At 43.3% G+C, this 24,944-nt stretch overlaps 1 protein-coding gene across 1 annotated transcript in view; it reads left to right on the top strand.

Moving 5' to 3' along the window:
- CORIN (corin, serine peptidase) overlaps window positions 1-24,944 on the top strand; it is a 467,012-nt gene that overhangs the window by 391,932 nt on the left and 50,136 nt on the right. The window contains exons 11-16 of the mRNA XM_075347015.1: window positions 1,827-2,058; window positions 4,413-4,558; window positions 9,955-10,062; window positions 18,186-18,299; window positions 18,393-18,503; window positions 20,790-20,919. Coding sequence (XP_075203130.1) covers window positions 1,827-2,058; window positions 4,413-4,558; window positions 9,955-10,062; window positions 18,186-18,299; window positions 18,393-18,503; window positions 20,790-20,919 — 841 coding nt within the window. The remainder of the gene's footprint in view (window positions 1-1,826; window positions 2,059-4,412; window positions 4,559-9,954; window positions 10,063-18,185; window positions 18,300-18,392; window positions 18,504-20,789; window positions 20,920-24,944) is intronic.

The raw sequence follows: 24,944 nt of genomic DNA, 5'->3' as shown, positions 1-24,944 counted from the left end.
ACCTCCTAGCGACGCAGTATCGCTCACAAATCGTGAGTTGGGTACTGCTCGCTAGGTTCCATAATATCGTTTAATTTAGTTGACCATCGTTTCCGTGGTAGCACACGCCGCTCCGTGTGACACCACGGGAACGATGAGCAGCTCACCTGCCTCCCGCGGCCGCCGCCGGCTCTATGTGGAAGGAAGGAGGTGGGCGGGATGTTTACGTCCCGCTCATCTCCGCCCCTCCGCTTCTATTGGCCGGCGGCCGTGTGACGTCGGTGTGACGCCGAACGTCCCTCCCACTCCAGGAAGTGGACGTTCGCCGCCCACAGCGAGGTCGCACGAGAGGTAAGTATGTGTGACGGGGGTTACTAACTTTGTGCGACACGGGCAGCGATTTGCCCGTGACTCAAAAAGGACGGGGGCGGGTACGATCGATTGTGAAATCGCACAATCGGTCGTACCGTGTAAAGCAGGCTTTAGTGTTTTTCATTATACACTTGAGATTTTTAGACCTTTGCCTTTTTGCTCATGTAAACTGTTAGTTTAATTCATTCATATCATAATGGATATTTCTTGTATGTAGCTATGTAATTTTCTTTTATCTAGAGCTCTCACATTAAAGGGAAATGGTCATGTGAAAAAACGCTATTAACCTGCACATATAGGGTTAATCTGCAAGTACATAGAGTTCTTAGCCTGCCCGATGCGCTGCCGGGAGGAAATGAACTTTATTCCTCTTGGCAGCGTTTGACTTCCAGTCATGCGAGTGCGGGAGTGTGGGGGTTTCAGTCACTGCTCAGTGCATAGTGAGCGGCTGTTATAACTGCGCCCTCTGCACTGACTGACAGCCAGCTCTAATGCTGAGCTGTCGAGAGGAAATGAACGTTATGCCTCCTGGCAGCATTCAGCTTCCAGTCATGTGAGTACGGAAGTGTGGGTGTTTCAGTCACTGCTCAGTGACTAAGCGGCTGCTATATCTGTGCCCCCCCGCACTGACTGACAGCCGACTCTAGTGCTGAGCTGCCGAGAGGAAATGAACTTTATTCCTCCTGGCAGCATTCAGCTTCCAGTCATGTGAGTACGGGAGTGTGGGGGTTTCAGTCACTGCTCAGTGCATAGTGAGCGGCTGTTATAACTGCGCCCCCCACACTGACTGACAGCCGACTCTAATGCTGAGCTGCCGAGAGGAAATGAACTTTATTCCTCCTGGCAGCATTCGGCGTCCGGCAGTCATAGGGGTATGACTGGCGTAGTTTCAGTCACCGCACAGTATATAGTGAGCATTGGTTATTACTGCACCGCCATACTGACTGACAGCCATCTCTATTGCTGAGCTACCAGGAGGAATAAAGCTAATTTCCTCCCGGCAGTGGGGCTCTAAGTGCATATATGCAGGTTAGTAGTGTTTTTCACATGACAGGTTCCCTTTAAAGAATAAAAAGCCTTCTTAAATTTGAATTTCGCTTTAAATATTCCTACAGACCTAAGTGCATGATTTCGGGAGCTTTTTGTGTGATTTACTGCTCTTTTTGCAAGTTACGTTCACATGTTATTTGATGGGACTGACTACTTTGACAGAAGAATACAATTGTTGTACACAGATGTAACAAAGAGTGCACCAACCGTGAAAATAATATAGTTACCAGCAGTTCTCCTCCTCCTCGGGCCATCTGGAGAAACAGCTGTGACACAGGACGTGGTTGGGCCTTTCCCATGAAGTTGCATATATTTGCTACATCTGTGAATAGAGGAACAAAATAAGTGATATTTCTCTATTGACTATAATAACAAAGGTAATTGCAATGGAAAAATTAATCTGTATTTGTTTTCTTTACTCTCAGGTCAATGTGAGCCGATAAGCCTCGAACTATGTATGAATCTGCCCTACAATTATACACATTTCCCAAATTACCTTGGCCACAGAACTCAGAAAGAAGCCTCCATAAGCTGGGAGTCATCGCTGTTCCCAGCCCTTGTTCAGACCAATTGTTACAAATATCTCATGTACTTTGCTTGCACTATTCTGGTACCAAAGTGTGAACTGCAGACGAATCAACGAATACCCCCGTGCAGGTAGTGTATCTAATAAAGTGTCCGACATTTATTCCTACTTTGCTATGCTTATTAATTTCTTAAATTTGCTAAATTTTAACAGTTCAAAATTTCACTTTGTCTTGATGAAATAAAGGCCCATGTACACATCAGATTAAAGTCAGTCAAAACCCCCCATTAGTCCAATGTGTGTTAGGCCGCTTTCACATTGCGTTCTGATCTCCATTCAGTGGTCCCGTTGGGGCTTCCGTCCGAACCCCCCCCACAACATGGGTTTAGGACGTATGCATCGAGTGGGTCATTGACTATTATGGTGCAGACGGAGTCACCCAGTGCTCTGCTGTGCACCATTTTCCGAAGAATACACAGTTTCCGGAGGTGCAGTTTATTACGTCTGGGTGTCTGCCTCCAGAAAGTATATACTCACGAAAATGGTGCATGATAGAGCACATGGTGACCCCGTCTGCACCACTATAGTAAATAGCCCCATCGACGCATACGTCAAAAACCAGTTTTGCAGAGGGTTTGGACACAATCCCCAATGGGAACACTGAATGGAGATCGCAACGCAATGTGAAAGCGGCCTTAAGGCTGCTTTACACGCTGCGATCTCGCTAGCGAGATTGCGAGCGTGCGTACCCGCCTCCATCATTTGTGGGTCACGGGCAAATCACTGCCCGTGGCGCACAAAATCGCGCGGACCCGTCACACTACTTACCTGCCTAGGGACGTCGCTGTGACCGGTGAATCGCCTCCTTTCTAAGGGGGCAGTTCGTTCGGCGTCACAGCGAAGTCACTAAGCAGCCACCCAATCGAAGCGGAGGGGTGGAGATGAGCGGGACGAACATCCCGCCCACCTCCTTCCTTCCTCATTGCGGACGGCCGCAGGTAAGGAGAGGTTCCTCGTTCCTACGGTGTCACACATAGCGATGTGTGCTGCCGCAGGAATGACGAACAACATCGTACCTGAAGCAGCAACGATAATTGGGAATAGGGGAGCATGTCAACAATTAGCGATTTTGCACGTGTTTGCGACGATTTTCGATCGCACGTAGGTGTCACACGCAACAACATCGCTAACGCAGCCGGATGTGCGTCACAAATTCCGTGACCCCAATGACATCGCTTTAGCGATGTCGCAGCGTGTAAAGCAGCCTTTAGAGTCTCCAGATTCTTCGCTGACAGATGAAGTGAGGAAAATTAAGGGTCAGCAGTTGCTATAATTTTTTTAGAAAGAGATTTCTCTGCAGTCCCCTTTGAAAAATACTTAGCCAAATATTTATGTGCATGAAGGAATTGGAAGAGATAGCTGATGGCAGATTGATCCCTCAGCCACTAGCCATCATATGTGTATGGGCTGTTTAAAGGGAATTTGTCAGGTTATTATGTAGTACAATACTAATGTTATCTTTAAATAGGGCTTAAGGAGACCTTTCAGGATAAGTAAGTTTTATTGCTGTACCTTATCCTGTTATCTTGCTGTAGAATTCTGTGTCTCCAGCATTCTAGTCATGTTTATGTAAATATAATTTGCATATTCACTGCTCCCCCCACCCACCTCTCAGTGCATTCACTATCACTGCTGAGGGGTGGGAGGGAGCATGGGGTGGGGGCAAATTCAGCTCAGATTTACTATCACTGATGCCAGCACTGAGAGATGGGAGGGGGGAGCAGTGCATATGCAGTTAGTATTTACATATGCTTGACTAGTTACTACGTCACACTGAATTCTGTGGACCCCTCGATTTCTCGTTTTTATTGGAAAGAATGACAGGATGTAAAATTGTTAGTTTTGGACGTATTGAATGTAATTTAGTAAATTGATTAAAGTGAATTTACCATCAGGTTTTTGCTAACAAAACTAAAGGCAGCACAATGTAGATACAGAGACTCCAGTTCTAGTAATACTAGTCACTTACTAGCATGCTGGGTGTAGTTTTCATAAAATCACTATTTTATCAGGAGGAGATTATTACAACAGGATTAGTAAACCTTCTTTCACATAGTCCTCCATATTCTTGAGCTCTTTGTAACCCAGTTTCCACCACTTATTGGCTGCTTAATAAAAAAATCACAGTGCTCACAGAAAGCTGCCAATCAGTGGTGTTGGCGGGGTTATACAGAGATCAGCAGAGAATTGCTAGATCTGCAGCAGATAAAACAGGGATTTTATCAAAGCTACATGAAACAGCGCAGTAAGTGACACATCACTGGAAACAGGGTCTATTCCCATACATCACACTGTACTTGGATGGGATTGATGACAGATTTGCTTTAAATGTAATGATAGTTTCTTTTTAGAATTTTATTGAGTAGATTGTCCTAACCTGCTCAAATCAGCAAAGCACTGTATTTTATTGACTATCTGATTCCAGATCTCTCTGTGAACATTCAAAAGAGCGCTGTGAGTCTGTATTAGGGATTGTGGGCCTACAGTGGCCAGAAGACACTGACTGTAGTCAATTTCCTGATGAAAAATCAGATAACCAGACATGCCTGCTGCCGGACCAGTACGTGGAAGGTGAGGAGCGCTATTTACTTTGTCAAAACCCGAAATGTCTCCTCAAATAACTACACTTGTGTTTAAGACCCAATGTACTGTATTCTAGATAGCTGAGTGATCATGACTGACAGCAATCTCTCCCTACTCGCCCTTAGGCATGAATTCATAGTTCTGCCGAGCAATCCTGTATTCTTTGTAAAAGAGCCGCTACCAAACCCCTCTGACATTGGCTTTTAGCAGAGGCAAAACATTGAAATTTAATGAGCCAGATTCTACTTCCCTCTTCTGACATTATCTGCATGTTTGGGCAACTTTCATATAATGTGTATAAAGGCTTTGGCTATTCCCAGAAATCATTTCATAAGCTAGAACTAGAGATATCCAGGACTTTGGTCAATCGACCAGGTTAGTTCTCTATGACCACTAGATCAGGAGCGCTGCAAATCTCCATAGCTCCTGGCCTTCCTGGGTCCTCTTTTGATTAGGCATGATAAATAGTTTAGTGTTTAAACTGTACCTTTTAGGAAATTGGGAGCTATTGAAGAGAGCAGAGCGGCGAAACGGAGGAATAAGGGAAGGGGAGAGGTAGATCAATTGGGCAGCAGTTAAGTATGCATGTTCTTCTCACTATCTGACATGAAATCAGAATAAACCTTTCCTGTTTTAGGTCAATTAGGAACCAAAATTATTAATATTTTCCAAATGCCAGAATAATGAGAGAGAATGTTTAAAGGCATTTTTATTACTTTGTGCAAAGTCAAAAGTTTACATACACTTAGGGGTACTTTGCACACTACGACATTGCAGGTGCAATGTCGGTGGGTTCAAATCGAAAGTGACGCACATCCGGCGTCGCTGTCGACATCGGAGTATGTGAATCCTTTTTACTACGATTAACGAGCGCAAAAGCGTTAAAATCGTATGATCGGTGTAACGTCGGTCATTTCCATAATTTCGGAAGGACCGATGTTGTTCCTCGTTCCTGCGGCAGCACACATCACTGTGTGTGAAGCCGCAGGAGCGAGGAACATCACCTTACCTGCGTCCCGTCTGCGATGAGGAAGGAAGGAGGTGAGCGGGATGTTTACGTCCCGCTCATCTCCGCCCCCCTGCTTCTATTGGTCGCCTACCGTGTGACGTCGCTGTGACGCCGCACGACCCGCCCCCTTAGGAAGGAGGCCGTTCGCCGGCCAGAGCGACGTCACAAGGGCAGGTAAGTGCATGTGACGCTGCCGTAGCGATCATTTTCGCTACGGCAGCTATCACAAGATATCGCAGCTGCGACGGGGAGGGGACTATCGCGCTCGGCATCGCTACCATCAACTTGCGATGTCGTAGTGTGCAAAGTACCCCTAAGAGTGCTATGCCTTTAAACATTATGGGACAGCCCATATGATGATGTCATGTCTTTGGAAGCTTCTGATAGGTTTATTGGCAAGATCTGAGTTAATTAGAGACACACCTGTGGATATATTTTAATGCACACTTAAAACACCCTGCTTCTTTGTGTAGCAACACAGGAAAGTCAAAAGAAATAGCCAAGATCTCAGGAAAAGAATTGTGAACTCGCACATTTCTGGTTCATGCTTGGGTACAATTTCCAGATACCTGAAGGTGCCTCGTTCATCTGGACAAACAATTATACACAAGTACAAACAAGATGGGAATGTCCAGCCATCATATCGCTCAGAAAGGACATGGATTTTGTGTACCAGAGATGAACATGCTTTGGTCAGACATGTGCATATCAACCCAAAAACAAAAGCAAATCACCTTGTGAAGATGCTGGTGGAAGCTGGTAAGATTGTGTCATTATCCACAGTGAAATGAGTACTGTATCAACATGGGCTGAAAGACCACTCTACCAGGAAAAAGCCATTATTCCAAAAGAAACATAAAAAAGACAGATAAATGTTTGCAAATGCACACAGGAACAAAGAACATTTTTTGTAGACATGTCCTGTGGTCTGACGAAACTAAAATTGAACGGTTTGGCCATAATGACCATCGTTACGTTTGAAAGAAATAGGGAGAAGCATTGAAATCTAAGAACACCATCGCAACTGCGGACCATGGGGATGGCAGCATCATGTTGTGGGGTTCATTTTCTGCAGGAGGGTCTGCTACACATCCCAAAATAGATGGCATCATTAGGAAAGAAGATTATGCAACAATACTGAGACAATATCTCAAGACATCAGCCAGGAACTTAAAGCTTAGGGGGAAATGGGTCTACCAAACGGACAATGACTCGAAGCATACTGTAAAACTGGTTACAAAGTGGCTTAAGGATAACAAAGTCAATGTTTTGGAGTGGCCATCACAAAACCCTGAGCTCAATCCAATTGAAAATGTATTGGTAAAGCAGAAAAGGCAAGTGCGAGCAAGCGACCTACAAACATGGCTCAGTTACACCAGTTTTGTCAGGAGGAATGGGTCCAAATTCCTACTAACTATTGTGAGAATCTTGTGGAATGAGATCCAAAACATCTGACCCAAGTCATACAGTTTAAGGGCAATGGTACCAAATACTAATGAAATGTATGGAAACTTTTGACTTTGCAGAAAGTAATAAAAATGCCTTAAAACATTCTCTCTCATTATTGTGGCATTTGGCAAATATAAATAATTTTGGTTCCTAACTGACCTAAAACGGGAAAGATTTATTCTGATTTCATGTGAGATCATGAGAAAAACATGTAGATGTGTTTAGATAGTGTATGTGAACTTCCGGTTTCAACTGTATGTATACACAGAACACCTTCATACAGACACATATGTACCAGAAGTCCATACATCCTGATGTCCTCGATACCACTTCACAACATAACCAATTTCTCTTTTCGCCTTTTCGTTTTTTTCTTCTTCCTTTTCCCATAGCCATAACTTTTTTTTTCAGTCCACATAGACATATGATGGCTTATTTTTTGCGAGATAAATTGTACTTTTGAATGACCCCATTCATTTTACTACATAGTATACTGGAAAATAGGAAAAGATTTCAAATGTAGAGAAATTGTGGAAAAAAATCCAACAATTCTGCCATGTTTTCTTGGGAATTGTCTTTTCGGTGTACATTTTGTGGTCAAACAGACCTCACAGTGTGATTCTTCTTATTAGTGGGATTTGGGCGATACCAAACATGTACAGTTTTTTTTATTATTTTAGTGTTGAATAAAAATCAGAAGTTTGCAATAAAAAATTTGGGAGGTTGTGTCGCAATTTTCAAGACCCGTCAGGTTTTCATTTTTCGGTCGATAGAGCCGTGTGATAAGTTCTTTTTTTGCGGAGCGAGATATTTTTATTGCTATCATGTTGGAATAGATATGACATTTTGATCGCTTGTTACAGCATTTTTTGTGGTATTCCAGCAAAAAAATATATACCTTTCTATCGTGTTAGCCAGTAGAGATAAAAAAAAATGTTTAAAAGAACAGAGTCCTCAGTAGTTGATACCTTTTAATGGCTAACTGAAAAGATGGCAATAATAGCAAGCTTTCGAGACTATGCAGGTCTCTTCATCAGGCTCAGTATAACACAAAATCTGAAGAGTCACATATTTATACAACAGGACACAGAATGGAGCAGTAAATAAGACAAGTGACATGGAGCAGAACTATCAGTATGGCAAGGGGACAATCAGTTGTGGCAGTAAATATTTGAGCAGTTCATAGATAAGGAGTGTGAAAGTTTTCTTGCCCTCTGATTGAGGTATGGTCCAGAGCTGTGATGTCCCCTGATGCTCTGAGGAACACATTTCTTAATTGATGTAGAAAGACATAAATCCATGTGACACATTCATTCCTACTCTGAATGTGTCGAAGGTCATCATAAGTTTGAATTCCCAAAGTCTCCTTTTTCTCTGGGATTTGAAATTTCCTTTCAATACCAGCAATTTCCAAGAGAGACTTTGGGAATTCAAACTTATGATGACCTATGACACATTCAGAGCAGGAATGAATGTGTCACATGGATTTATGTCGTTCTACATCAATAAAGAAATGTGCTCCTCAGAGCATCTGGGGGCATCACAGCTCTGGACCAGACCTCAATCAGAGGTCAATAAAACTTTCACATTGCTTATCTATGAACCGCTGCAATATTTACTGCCACAACTGTTTGTGCCCTTCCCATACTGATGGTTCTGCTTCACATAACTTGTCTTTACTGCTCCATTCTATGTCCTGTTGTGGATAAATATGTGACTCTTCAGATTTTGTGTTATACCATGCCTAATGAAGAGACCTGAGAAGTCTTGAAAGCTTGCTATTATTACCATCTTTTCAGTTAAGCGGGCTTTACACGCTGCGATCTCGCAAGCAATTGTACCCGCCCCCGTCGGTTGTATGACACTGGCAAATCGCTGCCCGTGGTGAACAACCTTGCTTACCCCTGTCACACGGACTTACCTGCCCTGCGACGTCGCTGTGGCCGGCGAACCGCCTCCTTTCTAAGGGGGCGGTTCGTGTGGCGTCACAGTGACGTCACACAGCAGGCGTCCAATAGAAGCGGAGAGGCAGAGATGAGCGGGACGTAACATCCCGCCCACCTCCTTCCTTCCTCATTGCCGGTGGAGGCAGGTAAGGAGATGTTCGTCACTCCTGCGGTGTCACACATAGCGATGTGTGATGCCGCAGGAACGACGAACAACATCGTAACGGAAGCAGCAACGATATTAAGGAAATGAGCGATGTGTCAACGAGCAACGATTTTTCACGTTTTTGTGCTCGTTGATCGTTGGTGTCACACGCTGCGATGTCGGTAACGGCACCGGATGTGCGTCACTACCGACGTGACCCTGACGATATATCGTTACCGATATCGCAGCGTGTAAAGCACCCTTTAGGTATTAAAAGGTATCAACCACTGAGGACTCAGTTCTTTTAAACTATGTTTTTTAGCAAAAAAAAAAGTAATTTTGGCGCTCTATAAATTTTTTCTTTACAATATTTACTGATTGTGTTAATTATTTTGATATCTTGATAGACAGGACATTTCTGAATGCGGCGATATCACATAAGTCTATTTTGTTATTTTTTATTATCTCTCTCCGCTTTTTGTTCTTACAAACAAGAATATTGAATGGATATTATCAGATGGAGCCTGTTATAGTCAATGGGGCTCCACTGCCTCAATTCACATCCATTTTGAAATGGATCTATACTTCATAGGAATTGATATTAAACAGAGAAATGGAACTCAAAAACGCAGGTGTGAATAGAACCTAAAAAAAGCCCATTTTATATTGTTTCCTTGCATTGTAAATTCACTAGGTTGTTTTATTAATTATTTTTTTCATTGTTTGTCTATTCATGGGGTATAGAGGATAAATAAATTAAAGTGAATTATAATAATATGATCTGGTAAGGCCAAAATTAAAGTTATCTAGAACTAATCTTGTGCTTTTGGTACAGAATGCTCGCCCAGCCACTTTAAGTGCCTCTCTGGTCGTTGTATCTTGGCCTCCAGAAGATGTGATGGAGAAGCAGACTGTGAAGATGACAGCGATGAAGTAAATTGTGGTGGGTTACTTATTCCCTCTGTTGACTTGGCATCAGAAAGGATTTGGTGACTGTTTCTTCAGAGATAGTGAAACATGATCCCAAGATTTTTTTTTTATGAATGCTAAGGGGGTACTCCACTTTTTTAAGCTGCCAATGAGAAGTCATGTTGATAAAAAAATAAAGGAAGCTACATTTACCCCTGGAATTAACCCTCAGCTCTAGTACTGACATCTAATTATTTTAAAGGGAACCTGTCAGGTCCAATATGCACCAAGAACCACGAGCAGTTCTGGGTGTATATTGCTAATCCCTGCCTAACTGTCTCTACACTAGCATAGATAAAGAGATCTTTAGAAAAAGTATTTCTAAAGATCTTTTATCGTATGCTAATGAGTGCGGGGACTAGTCCACTCGCTAATTAGCATACGATAAAAGATCTTTAGAAATACTTTTTCTAAAGATCTCTTTATCTATGCAGGTTAGGCAGGGATTAGCAATATACACCAAGAACTGCTCATGGTTCTGGGTGCATATTGGACCTGACTGGTTCCCTTTAATGATTACTTCTGAAATGTTACAGTACATAGAATTTCAATGCCTTAAAGACAATCTTTACCAGTTTTTTTCTGCCCCATCTTAGGGACTGAAACCCTGATTGAAATAATGGGTCACTTATTTATTTTAGTTGGTTGTATTGCACTATTCATTTATATAGCACTTTACAGACATTATTATCACTGTCCCCATTGGGGCTCACAACATACAATCCTCACCAGTATGTCATTGTAGGGTGGAGGAAACCAGAGAACCCGGAGGAAATCCATACAAACTCCTTGCAGATCTTGTCCTAGGTGGGAATTTGACTCCAGTGCAGAAAGGCTACAGTGAGCCACCACGCTACGCTGCCCACTCTCTGGGCTTCTTACTGTAGTTTTGATAAAAACACTGTTTCGTCAGCTGCAGATCTTCTGCTCTTCTCAATGATAAGCTCTTGGCATGTAATTCCCCATGTTCATGAGCGCCAGATTCCTGCCCCTCACGATTAATCAGTAGATTTCTGCCTATGAACAGTGTAAGCAGAAACCTGTCAATCATTGTTATACACAGCTCATCATTGAGAGGACTAGCAGAGCTGCAGGTAAAACAGTGATTTTCTCAAAAATACATCAAGAAGCCCAGTAAGTCAATTAAGTCGTACATCGATGGAATCAGTACCTCGGTCCCAATTTTATGCTGCCCTCAGATTGGGAAACATCATTTTTTTTATTACAATATTTCTATATTTTCTCAGACTATATGTGGCTATCATGTTTGTCCGGCAGACATATCGTGCAGATAGAATGCGGTTATTATTTGCAGATCTTAGTACTGTATATCGCTTGCTCCCTGGAAGATAATCTAATTTATTGTGAAAGCCTTATTCCTGCTTCCGCTTTTAATCAATTTTTATCAATTTCTATAAATATGGAAGAGGAGTGAGGCTGGAAATTTTCCAGTGTCACTGTGACATTACTTTGACCGTGGAAAGATGTTCTGCAGAAATGTTTGCTGCTCACGGCTCAAGGTCTCATTCTTATTCCATGTATGCAAGGCATTGCTTCTATCACATATAAGCTGTGGAGATACCGGCCCCGGCTCTGCTCCCGTTAAAGGGTCCGGATAGATCTCTGTCAAATTCTAATATTTGATTTAATATAAAAGGGCAGTTCTGCCTGACTAATGTATCACAGCGCAAAACTGAATTTACATTTGTTATTACATTTTCTGACGCTCACTAGAGATTCTGGTGATAATGATTTGCCATGGGCTAAAATCACCATAAACTCTGATTATTGTTTAAAGGGGCTGCCTGACAATAATTTTTTTTTTAATTTTAAGTCCAAGCCCATTGACTATAAGAATCAGATTGAGATGATATGCTCTTCTGGTTACCAGCAGTGATGGTCAGACACACAGATAATCGGGATCGGTGGACCTAACTGGATTTTTTATTTTTTAAATCTGGCTCCGGCACAGAATGGATCCCTGATATCTGGCCGGACGCAGATCCCCATATAAGTCTAAAGGGACCAAAATCCGGCGATTAAACATGGTGGTAGAATGGATAGGGAGATAAGAGCAGGCACGCTATACTTACTGAGGCTCCGATGCGGCTCTAACTTCTCCCGCGACCGCCCATTCACTTCCAAGCTGCTCATTAGGTTCATGCATATGCACTGCTTTCCCCACCCATCAGTGTGGCGCCCTAGCCTAGCCAGGTCGTCACAGATAACACCCCCACCCCCATTAGACAGGGACACCAGCCAAACAAAAATCCTTGTTGCCTCCCTCCAGGGGCTGATGTCCACACCAGGTGGGGCGGAGCCAAGCGGTTGGCCCCACCCACTGAGGAGTTCACAGGCCTGGAGGTGGGAAAAGTGACAGAACAGTTGAGGAGTTGGGAAGTTTAGTGTTGGAGTTTGAGGAGTGAGGAGTAAACACTTGGTGTCTGGGTTTGTGGCCCAGGCACTGACAGCAAGGTTGGCAGACGGTGGTGGCCGTCTGCAGGAGTGGTGGAGCATCGCGGAACCGTAGGACCGGGGACGGGCGATGGCCCGCCGGTACCGACCGGGGAGCGAAGTGAAGCCAGCACACACAGGCAGGGCCATCGGACCCCGACCAGGCTTGGAGCCGCCGACAATAGTCAGATCCGAATGTGACTGGAACTCCAGGGGTTTCACAACAGCAAAAGTCCCGATTGAAGGCAACCGCCCACACCGTGAGGGTATACAGCTACCGCCTAAGGCTAGAGACTCAAGGGCCAGCGCCTGCGGGCAAACGGGCTCCTCCGGTACCCATACACCGGGGAGCGGACTACCATTGGGAATCCATAGTAGTCAGAAGGAGAACATCAAGGTGCAGGGAAAGACAGCCGCTATCACCTGTCCGGGGAGAGACACTGCAGCCGGCTGCGGGACCCGTCCATCCAGCCGTTTGGTTTACCGAGGACTTTGTACCTTCCTTGCTGAGTAAGTACACCCGTGCCATCTGGCACCACGCTGCGCTGTCCCTACAACCCTGCACCTCACCAACCCTGCCTCCCCGTCACAATATCACCGGGCCCCGGGACCACCAACCCCTACCCACGGAGGGGGAAAACAACATCCCAGCTGCTCCTTACCATCGCTCCCGGGATCCCTGTCATCAGCAGCGGTGGTGCCACGGACTAAATCCCCCAAACCAACCACCCCTTTCACTCACAGGTGAGGAGCGCCGCTCGAGTCCCCGGATCCGGCCCACCGCTCGAGCCACCGAGCAGCAGCAGCAGCCGCAGCAGCGCCGGACCCGAGCGTTAGCAAGAGCGCAGCAGCGACGGCGTCCTCCCCGCCCGCGACATCAGCGTCTGTGATTGGTTGCAGTCAGATGCGCCCCCAGCCTGAGGGACAGCGTCTGACACTTCCAATCACAGGCACTGTCTGCGGGTCTATATCGTACAGTAAAAATATATTTTAGTCCCCCCATATTATGATACCAGCACAGATAAAGGTTCGCTGAGTATGAAGCACCCCTTGCATTATTATTTTTTTTATTTATTCTTCCTTTATTTTTTTGTATTACCTGAGTGCCAAACTCGGATCGTTAGCTGGAATTCCCTGAGAATTCCGGACCGGATCCAGCACCTGGATACTTTGAAACCGTGCGGATCCGGACTTTTACAGTCCAGGTCCACACATCACTAGTTACCAGACAAGAATGTCCAAAACGTCCAACCTCCACTTCTGGACCTGCTGGAAACCTCCGGTATAGCCTGTGGGAGGTGCTGGCGAGTATGTTTTCTTTCATTACTTTCAATCATTCCATGGCGGAAAAAAATATTTTACTGTTGGACAATCCAATTAATTTAACACTTAAAGTGCATTTGTTAGGTACCACATGGAAGCATATGATAGAGCGGAATAAGCGGAGCTCAGATACATTTAGGCTATATGCGCATGTCCCAGATTTAGTGCAAAAAGTTTCAACATCAAATCTGCAGCTTCTGGCAGAAAAACGCACCAAAAACCGTGTGTTTTTGGTACTTTTTTGTGCCATGCAGTTTTCTTTATGAAGGGCTAAAAAAACACAGGAAAAATTGCCCCAACAATTGACATGCTGCAGATTATTTTCCACACCAAATCTACAAGGAAGAAAGCATAAGGATAGACATGCAGATCTGTGTCAAAATCTGCATCAAATCTGCATACAAAAAGTAAAGTGCGCACTCAAACTTAATGTTCTAAGCTTTGATTCTGTGTTTTAAAGGGGTTTTCCAACAAATAAATTTAATTTTATACTTTATTTTAATCAGTACATCTTGGAATGACAATCATTTTCACAATTGGATGTGTTTGTTCCTGTGCTGACATAATTTTATATATGTGAGGAGATATTAATTTCTCCATCTTCTCCATTGCCTGTCTGTGTATGGGCTCTCTCACACTAATGTATAATACGATGCAGTGCAAGGTGAGAAAACATTGGCTTTCACTTGGACCAATGTTGGTCAATGTTGAAGGTCAGACCTGCAAGTTTTTCCTCAGCACTAATCGGGCTGCAATTGGCTGCGTATATCGGATTACGCGCACCCATACAAGTCTATGGGTGCATGTGAAACGTGGGACTGCACTGATAACATCTGAGTGCTGTCCAATATATGTAGAAATAGGCAACGAAGAAGATGGAAAAATTAATCTCTCCTTCTTCGCACCTGTGACCTGATCCTCACATGTGAGAGAATCTGATTACAGTGAATGACCCTCAGCTCATGGTCACATCTAATTGTCATTAGCATATTGCATGTAATGCTCTGGCATGACAGAATCATGGGACACTATACACTCATGTGACCCCGGCCTAAATAAAACTGCACGCTGATGTCATCCAAGTTCAGTCTGACGTTTCCATCGTGCACATAGACTTATATGAGTCGAGATATGCTGTCAATCACACCATTTTCCATTTTTTTTGCTCATACTCAATCACCATGAGAAAAAAAATGCCTCATTGACTAACATTGGTCTGAGTGAGACTTTCTCGCATTGCACTCATCCAATTTAATAATATAAGCAAGGCTTAATGGCCGTGTCTGATCTTACAGGGGCATGATGTAATCATATCACAGCTCTTGGGCCAAGGAGGACACAAAAGAGATTATACAAAATTTCAGCAGGGAATCATGTCTGATTTCTTTATGTGAGGTAAAATATTTCCCATCGAGTTTTACATTTTGTTTCCGTGAAAGAAATAATAATTTGCAATCCCAAGCTGTAATATCTATATACTTTACTTCCTCTCTGGCCCAGTAGATGTGGTATGATCAGCCCATGTCCCTGTAGGTCAGACACGGCCATTACACAGTACATAGCAGGGACACATATATAAGATTATCTCAGCACAGGAACATTTTATATAACATCCAATTGTGTATATTATTATTATTATTATTCCAAGACCTATTAATTAAAATGAACTTTGTTCATGCGAAAACCCAAGACTAACTGAGAAAGTCAGTGAGACAATTACTTTCCTTTCTGTAACATGGTTGAACACAGGCTTGTCTCATGCAACAGCTATACCGTATTTTATGTCAGAGAAATTGTGTATGGAAGACATCATGTCCGATAGTTTTCCCCCACCAACTCAGAGAGAAGTGAGCGTTAAGCCTGCTTTACACGCTACAAGATATCTTACAATGTGTCGGCGGGGTCACGTCGTAAGTGACGCACATCCGGCATTGTAATTTACATTGCAGTGTGTGACAGCGACGTGCAATTGCGATTGAACGAAAAACCGTTCATCGCATGCACGTCGTTCATTCCTGACGAATTGAACGTCAGATTGTTCATCGTACCCGGGATAGCACACATCGCAGTGTGTGACACCCCGGGAATGATGAACAGATCTTACCTGCGTCCTGCGGCTCCCGGCCAGCAATACGGAAGGAAGGAGGTGGGCGGGATGTTTACGTCCCGCTCAGCTCCGCCCCTCCGCTTCTATTGGCCGGCTGCCGCGTGACGTCGATGTGACGCCAAACGTCCCTCCCACTCCAGGAAGTGGACGTTCGCCGCCCACATCGAGGTCGTATGGAAGGTAAGTACGTGTGACGGGGGTTAATCGTTTGTGCGGCACGTTCAACAAATTGAACATGCTGGACATACGATGGGGGCATTGAAAATCGCATACGATATCGTATGCGAAATTGCAATGTGTAAAGCAGGCTTTAGAGGTAGAACTGGCAGAGGGGAAATGTGAAAAATGCAAGTCATAATTGTCACGCTAAGTAGGGGAAGTACCAAGCGAATAGAGAAAGGGATGGGAAACCCTGTTTTTAGGGAAAGGGAAGATGGTGACCCCTGACCAAACCTACTGCTGGTCCCTGGGGTCCCTCACCTATGCACCGAGTGGAATACCTGATCATAGGTATCCCTAGTGATGGGCCCTAAATAGGGAATGGATGAGATGAACTCTTCATCAACACCAATAGAAGTGATGAATCCAGCAGGAAAGCTACCTATACCAATGAATACTGACAGCAGGAACAATGGAAACTCATGGAGCATTCTGCGCAACCAAACGCTGTGACCTTCTATGGCCAGAAACCACATGACTGTCACCCGTGACACACCCATGACAATTTTATAGCTAAACATAATGTTACATGTACATTCACACTGAAGCTTATTCTGAAAAGTTTCTGAAAAATATTGTTCTCCTTTCATGGATAATGTTATCAATCGTATCTATAAATTATACCCACAGACTGAGGTTTCCGTACATTTAGCCCTGTGTCTAAAAACAATATACAGTTGTAAGCATAGTGTTAATAATGACTAGTGTAAGAATGTTCAACTGGCCACATCATGGAATATTAACTGCAGAGCCGAGTAAAACGTGTTTGTTTTTTTTTTTTTAATCTCTCATATTTGTGGAGGGTGGAGGGCTGTTAGCAAAGATACTTCCTTGGGATGGTTACTTTTTCGACTGCATGATATTGACCAATACTAAGCAAGAGGTGTCATACAAGGGGAAAAAGCCCTGCACCTAGTTAATGTTGGACCTGACTTTCTCCTGTGAGACATCTAATGACACACAGCTCTGCTCTTCCCCTTAATCTCATTGTTGGCATCTACTGTGTAGAGCAGAGCTGAGTTTCATTACTAACACCTCTGGAAGCTTTCATCTCACAGCAGTAAGTGTGAGGAGAGTAAGAATAGAGCAAAGTTACACGTAAACGTAAAGCTGCAAGAAATGTTTTTAGTGATACACAGCCCTGCTCTACTTACCTCCCACCATTCTGACAGTGCCCTGAGATGAAGCCTGAAACAAGTGTTTGTAATGACACACGTCTCTGCTATACTCCCTGTCTCGTCTTGTAATTACAGTAGATGTCTGCAGTTAGATCACAGAGGAGATCAGGGATGTATGCATTACATGTCTCCCAGGAGAAATCCTGTTATAAGCTTCTCTGGGACTGTGTTCTTTTTCCCCTGTATGACCCCTCCTGCTTATGATTGGTCAACTTACTACAGGAGAAAAATTACACACCTCGAAAATTACACACCTTCTTTGGTAACGCTGCCTAGATCTTAGCATAAATGAACATACAAACTTTTCTAGCTAATATCTCCGCAATGGGGGATGAGAAATTATAAAATATAAAATAAGCTTTATTGAGGTCAGCAGCCACTATTCCTTGATTGGCCAGTTTAACATGCTAATACTAATGAACATTTTATAGATCATGCATTATTCTCTGTATTGAAAAGAACATCATCTCAATCTATCCCACTGTAGGGCCCCTTCTTAAAAAAAAAAACACATCTAACTTTTTTTTCCATTGACATTGGCCAAAAATACATTATTTTAATGCATTCTCCATTAATTCACAAATGGTTGGCAACCCAGCGCAAAATGCTTTTAAATCTTAACACAGGTCATAGAAGTTCGGAGCAACGATCACCCGGAGAGAGATTTGAAGTTTAAGATGGTGGAATTGAGGGGTGCAGACATGTTTGTTGTTGGTCCTGATGTTGGCCTATGATACAGAATAGCTCTGGGGTATATATTACAAAATATGTACTGAAGTGATACTGATAGTTTTATTACATCTTTCTTTTCTGCAGACTGCACAGAGAGAGGACTGTGGGAATGTCCTGGGAACAAGATGTGCATCAAGCATTCCATGATCTGTGATGGTTTTCCAGATTGTCCTGACGAGTTGGAGGAGAAGAATTGTTGTAAGTTTGGGATATATTTATGCACAACCTGAACATGTTACCATTTCCACAAGTTCGGTGTATGAATATTCCCCATTTCTGTTCCTTTTGCAGCATCCTGTACACATGATGAACTTGAATGTGCAAATCATGAGTGTGTCTCACGGGATATGTGGTGTGATGGCCAATCAGGCTGCACAGACAGTTCTGATGAGTGGGATTGTGGTAAGTAGGATTTGGATTGTAGATACAAAATAGTTTTATAATGAAGTATTTTCAATTTAAATTTCTTAAAAGTCATTTTCAATATGTTATCAATATAAATATGACTATTATTTTCTACCCGTATTTCCCCGAAAATAAGACAGTGTCTTCTATTATTTTCTGCTCTGAAAAATGCAATAGGGCTTATATATGGGGTAGGTCTTATTTTTGGAGAAACATGGCTAAGTTTACTCATAAAAGAAGGCAAACACCCCCCAGGAAAATCACATTTACAGAATCCCGGACATCTGGGTCGCTGTCAGGTACTCCTATGTTTCGCAGCAGTCGCTCTCCCTACTGGCCGGAAGCAGTATCACTTGCACAAAGTTAGAGTTGATTCTGTGACCCGAAGTTTGTGCGTGTGTGTGTTTGTGTGTGTGTGAGAGGGAGGGCAGAGGTATACTGTAACCCGATGTGTGTGTTTGTGTGTGTGAGAGAGAGGGAGGGCGGAGGTATACTGTAACCCGATGTGTGTGTTTGTGTGTGTGAGAGAGAGGGAGGGCGGAGGTATACTGTAACCCGATGTGTGTGTTTGTGTGTGTGAGAGAGAGGGAGGGCGGAAGTATACTGTGACCCAATATGTGTTTGTGTGTATATGTGTGTATGAGAGAGAGAGAGGGCGGAGGTATATTGTGACCCGATGTGTGTGTTTGTGTGTGTGAGAGAGAGGGCGGAGGCATACTGTGACCCGATATGTGTGTGTGTGTGTGTGTGTATGTGTGTGAGAGAGAGAGAGAGAGAGGGTGGAGGGATACTGTGACCCGATATGTGTGTGTGTTTGTGAGAGAGCGGAGGGAACTGTGACCCAATATGAGTGTGTGTGTGTGTGTGAGAAAGAGTGGAGGGATACTGTGACCCAAATGTGTGTGTGAGAGAGAGCGTAGGGATACTGTGACCCGATGTGTGTGTGTGTGTGTGTGTGTGTGTGTGTGTGTGTGAGAGAGAGCATGAGAGAGAGAGAGATTAGGGATATTGTGACCCGATGTTTGTGTGTGTTTGTGTGCGAGAGAGAGGGCGGAGGGATACTGTGACCCGATGTGTGTGTGTGTGTGTGTGTGTGTGTGTGAGAGAGAGCATGAGAGAGAGAGAGATTAGGGATATTGTGACCCGATGTTTGTGTGTGTTTGTGTGCGAGAGAGAGGGTGGAGGGATACTGTGACCCGATATGTGTGTGTGTTTGTGAGAGAGCGGAGGGAACTGTGACCCAATATGAGTGTGTGTGTGTGTGTGTGTGTGTGTGTGAGAAAGAGTGGAGGGATACTGTGGACCCGATGTGTGTGTGTGAGAAAGCGCGTAGGGATACTGTGACTCGATGTGTGTGATTGGAGGTATACTGGGACCCAATCTGTGTGTGAGCGAGTGTGTGTGTGTTTGAGCGGAAAGATACTGGACTAGATTTGTGTGTCTATGTGTGTGTGAGAGCGCACATCCTGGACTCGATGTGTGTTTGTGAGCGGAACGATGAGGGATCTGACAGCGATTCAGATCTCTGTGGGAGAGCCCATCCACCATCGGCCCTTGCCAGCTGTAGTTGTTTGGGGTCTAGTGAGTGAGATTTTTTTTTTGAGGAGGGTGTCTGCTTTCTTTGGGGTTGTCTTCTTTCTATAATGAAGTGTCCTATAATATCTTTTAACATTTTTAGCTGTCCGGACACGTCGTTATTGAACTGCAACTAGGGCTTATTTTTAGTAGGGCTTATACTTTAAGCATACACCAAAAAGGCTGAAAATTCCAGCTAAGGCATATTTTTGGAGTAGGCCTTATTTTTGGGGTAAACACAGTATGTGTAAACTGTCTCTAGCAATAAAGACACAGACATAAAACAGGAAGTCTGGGCGGCTTTTCATTTTTCTGCTCCTGCGCTCTTTTCTGTCAAACTGCATAGAGGCATAAAAGACATGAAGACTTTCAGTTCAGGGCAGTCAAACCATTGAATAATGGAAATTTCAATGCACAATTTCACATATAGCTTTAACTGATTGGGAGTTCCAGTACCTTTAATGCTGTCAGAATACTGATGAAAATCAACCACTCCCTGAAAAGGAGTGGATGGTAAGTTACAAAGAATGACTATCAGGACATACTAAACTGGTATTAACGATTGATTTTAATTTGTTTTGGAATGAGGGCCGCAAAATGATACTTTTACTCAGTTTAGTGTGAAATAACAGCTATGCGCTAAAGATTTTAGTTTTTTTGTATAAGTAATTGAATGTTCATATTTTTAATCAATATTTAATTTTTCAGTTTCTGTCTCCAGAAATATGAGCTCATTGACATCCCTGGTAATTCACAGAGCCGCATCTGACTATCAAGTTTGTGCTGATGAATGGGAAGAAGAGTTATCTCAATGGGTCTGCAGGCAAATGGGTTTAGGGTAAGGTCAGTAGTTTGTAGTAATAAATCCTATGGGTCATGAAGGAAATTAATGATTTTTCATCTTTAAAATCAATCTGCTTCATTGAAATGTGTAACTTATATCTCAAAGAAATTAAGTACTACAGCCATCTAATTAAATATTCCCCTTTTAGAAACTCATAATAAACTCTAACATTAGCCCACCTAGTTTCATAAGGCCCTGTTACACGCAACAACGTATCTAACGATATATCGCCGGGGTCACGGATTCCATGACGCACATCCGGCATCGTTAGCGACGTCGTTGCTTGTGACACCAACGAACGGCCGTTAACGATCAAAAATACTCACCTTATCGTTGATTGTTGACACGTCGTTCATTTTCAAAAAATCGTTGATTGTTGCAGGACAGAGGTTGTTCGTTGTTCCCGAGGCAGAACACATCGCTACGTGTGACACTCCGGGAACGACGAACTACAACTTACCTGCAGCCGCCGGCAATGAGGAAGGAAGGAGGTGGGCGGGATGTTACGGCCGCTCATCTCCGCCCCTCCGCTTCTATTGGGCGGCTGCTTAGTGACGCCGCTCTGACGCCGCATGAACCGCCCCCTTAGAAAGGAGGCGGTTCACTGCCCACAGCGACGTCGCTAGGCAGGTAAGTATGTGTGACGGCTCCTAACGATTTTGTGCGCCACGGGCAGCGATTTGCCCGTGACGCACAAACGGCGGGGGCGGGTGCTTTCACCAGTGATCTCACTAGCGATATCGCTGCATGTAAAGCCCCCTATAGTGTTTAAGGTTGAACATAGACTTAAGTCCATCAAGTTCAACCCATGATCCAACCTAACATGTTGATCCAGAGGAAGTCAAAAACCTCATGCGACAGACAGTAAGCACCACATTAGGGAAAAAAATTCCTTCCCGCCTCCACATAAGGCAATCAGACTAGTTCCCTGGATCAACGCCCCATCACAGAATCTAGTGCACATAATTAGTAATATTATATTTTTCAAGAAAGCAATCCAGGACTTTCAACATTATGTGACAAAGAGTTACATACTTTCACTGCTCTTACAGTAAAGAATCTACATGTGTGATTATGATTAAACATCCTTTCCTCTAACTATAGTGCCCCTTTGCCCCTGTTGTAAGCTTAGATGTAAAAAGATCATTAGAGAGAGCACTGTACTGTCCCCTCATATATTTGTACATTGTAATTAGATCGCCCCTAAGCCTTAGTTTTTCCAACCTGTCTTGGTACTGCATTCCACCCATTCCTTTAATAACCTTGGTTGCTCTTCTCTGCACCCGCTCTAGTTCAGCTATGGTCTAACTATATACAGGAGATCAAAACTGTACACAGTATTCTAAGTGTGGTGACTTATATAGGGGTAAAACTATTTCTTCTCATGAGCATATATGCCTTTTTTAATACATCCCATTATTTTATTAGCCTTGGCAGCAGCTGCCCGACACTGGTCGGTAAAGTTGAGTTTGCCGTCCACCCATACACCCAAGTCTTTTTCCGTGACCGTTTTACCCAGTGTTTTATAATTGAGTACATAGTTATACATTTTATTTCCTCTGCCCAATTACATGACCTTACATTTATCCACATTAAACTTCAATTGCCATTTCTCAGCCCAAACCTCCACCCTACACAAATCTCTCTGCAATTTTAAATTATCCTCCTCTGTATTAATTACATTGTATAGGTTAGTATCATCTGCAAGTATTGAAATTCTACTCTCAATGCTCTCTACCATGTCATTAATAAATGTTAAAAAGAAGAAGGCCCAATACTGATCCCAATACTTATCCCACTGTTAACTGTGACCCAGTCTAAGTGTTTTCCATTAATAACCACTCTGTTTTCCTATCACTGAGCCAGTTTGTAACCGATTTACACATATTTTCCCAATATTAACCCCCTAATGACCGCAAGCAGTAATATTACATCCCTGTGGTCATAGTGTTATCCCGCACCGGCTGCTGTAGGCTGCCAGCGGGGATCCGCTCACATGTCAGCTGATTTTTACAGTTGACATGTATGCCTTGCGGGCACAAGTAGAATCGCTATCCAGCCATACCTCTTAACCCCTTAAATAGCGCTTTCAAAATGTGACAGCACCATTTTAATGGCGATCGCGGTTGTGGCATATTCACTGGCTTCCACTGGAAGTAACGTGACGTGATCACGTAGATCCGAGGGTTGTCATGGTAGCATGTGCATGTGATGACTCCTGTAGCTCATATGACTCAGGTCCTGTAACAAGCAGCCGAGTACTGCAGGTTACAAGAGATGATCATTTCTCCCGATCTGAGCAATGCTACTCTGATCGGGAGAACAGAATGAGTGATCAGAGTGCTGATCCTTATAGCCCCCTAGAGGGACTAGTAAAATAAAAAAAAATGTTTTAAATTTTTTTAAAAAATTTAAAAAACTAATAGTTCAAATCACTCCTCTTCCTCCCCATTGAAAACTAAAGGGTTAAAAAAAAATAAAAAATATATACACACATTTGGTATCGCCGCATTCAAAAATTCCCAATCTATCAAAATATAAAATCAATTAATTCCAAACGCCAAAGTTAAATTTTTTGGTCTCCGCAAATTTTGTGCAAAATGCAATAACAGGTGATCAATACATAGCATCTGTGCAAAAATGGTACCATTAAAAAAGTCAGCTCGAGCCACAAAAAATAAGCAATCACTAAGCCATAGATCCCAAAAAATGAAAACGCTACGTGCGCGCCACTTTTTTATGGACAAACTTCAGATTATTTTTTTTAACCCCTTAGATAAAAGTAAACCTATACATGTTTGGTGTCTACAAACTCGCACCGACCTGAGGCATCACACCAGCACATCAGTTCTACCATATAGTGAACACAGTGAATAAAATATCTAAAAAAAACAATCATGCCATCGCACTTTTGTTTTTCCACATTTGGAATTTTTTTGCCATTTTCCCGGTGACTATATGGTAAAACTTATGGTTTCATTTAAAAGTACAACTTGTTCCGCAATAAAACAAGCCCTCATATGGCAATATTGACTGAAATATAAAAAATGTTACTGCTCTCGGAAGAAGGGGAACAAAAAAAAAACCAGAAACCGGAAAATCAGCCAGGGGTGAATGGGTAATTCCCATTAATCTCATTTTATGTGTCAACCTTTTGTGTGGCACTGTATCAAATGCCTTTGAAAAATCCATCTAGATAACGTCCACTCCATTTTCCTGGTCCAGTCTGGAACTTACCTCCTCATAGAAGCTGATCAACATCATTGTGTTCTGTGCTGCAAATCTGGCAGTTCTCTGAATACTGGGCTCTGCATACCCTCCCCACACCACTGATTGGCAACTTTCTGTGTACACTGTACATTGGAAGATGCTAATCTGTGGTGGGGGTGGGGTGGAGGACTACATAGCAGGAGACAACTAGTCCTCCAATGATAAGATAATCTCCTGCTGATAAAATACTGATTTTATTGAAACAACACCAAGCAGCAAAATAAGTGACACATCACTGGAATCAGGCTCTCAGCCCCTATATCAAACTGTTCTCGGGTTAAATATCGAAAACCTGCTGACAGATTCCCTTTAAATCTTGTGGGCCCCAGCACAAAATCTCTAAAACCTTTATTTCTATCATTACTACCATTTTTGTTGATATTTAGAGACAAAATTCAGGTGCATTGTGGTAAAGAGAAGAACCCAAAGGGGAGGCTTCTGCTCAGTAGATACGGCATCCGGTTACTAATCATTCTTTCTTGTTAAACAGTTCTGAGCATCCACCAATGCAGATACTGGCAAATGCCGAGTGTGATAATCGTTAATAAGCCTGGTAGGGATTATAAATAATACAGAATCCAATGCAGAGGGAAATCTGGGCACTGGAAACACGTCTGCTCTGCCAGTTGCACTTGAAGCATCCTCATATGGCAGCCATATCCGTAATTAGTGCCAAGATTTTTCGCTTCGAGGTACTATAGTGTCATCCAAGTTGTGATATCCTTAACTAACAAGGAATTACATGTGAA

The sequence above is a fragment of the Anomaloglossus baeobatrachus genome, chromosome 1 (assembly GCF_048569485.1).
Source record: "Anomaloglossus baeobatrachus isolate aAnoBae1 chromosome 1, aAnoBae1.hap1, whole genome shotgun sequence".
NCBI classification, from domain to species: Eukaryota; Metazoa; Chordata; class Amphibia; order Anura; family Aromobatidae; genus Anomaloglossus; species Anomaloglossus baeobatrachus.
The sequence above is the reverse complement of the archived record's forward strand: the minus strand, read 5'-3'. Positions and strand labels throughout refer to the sequence as shown.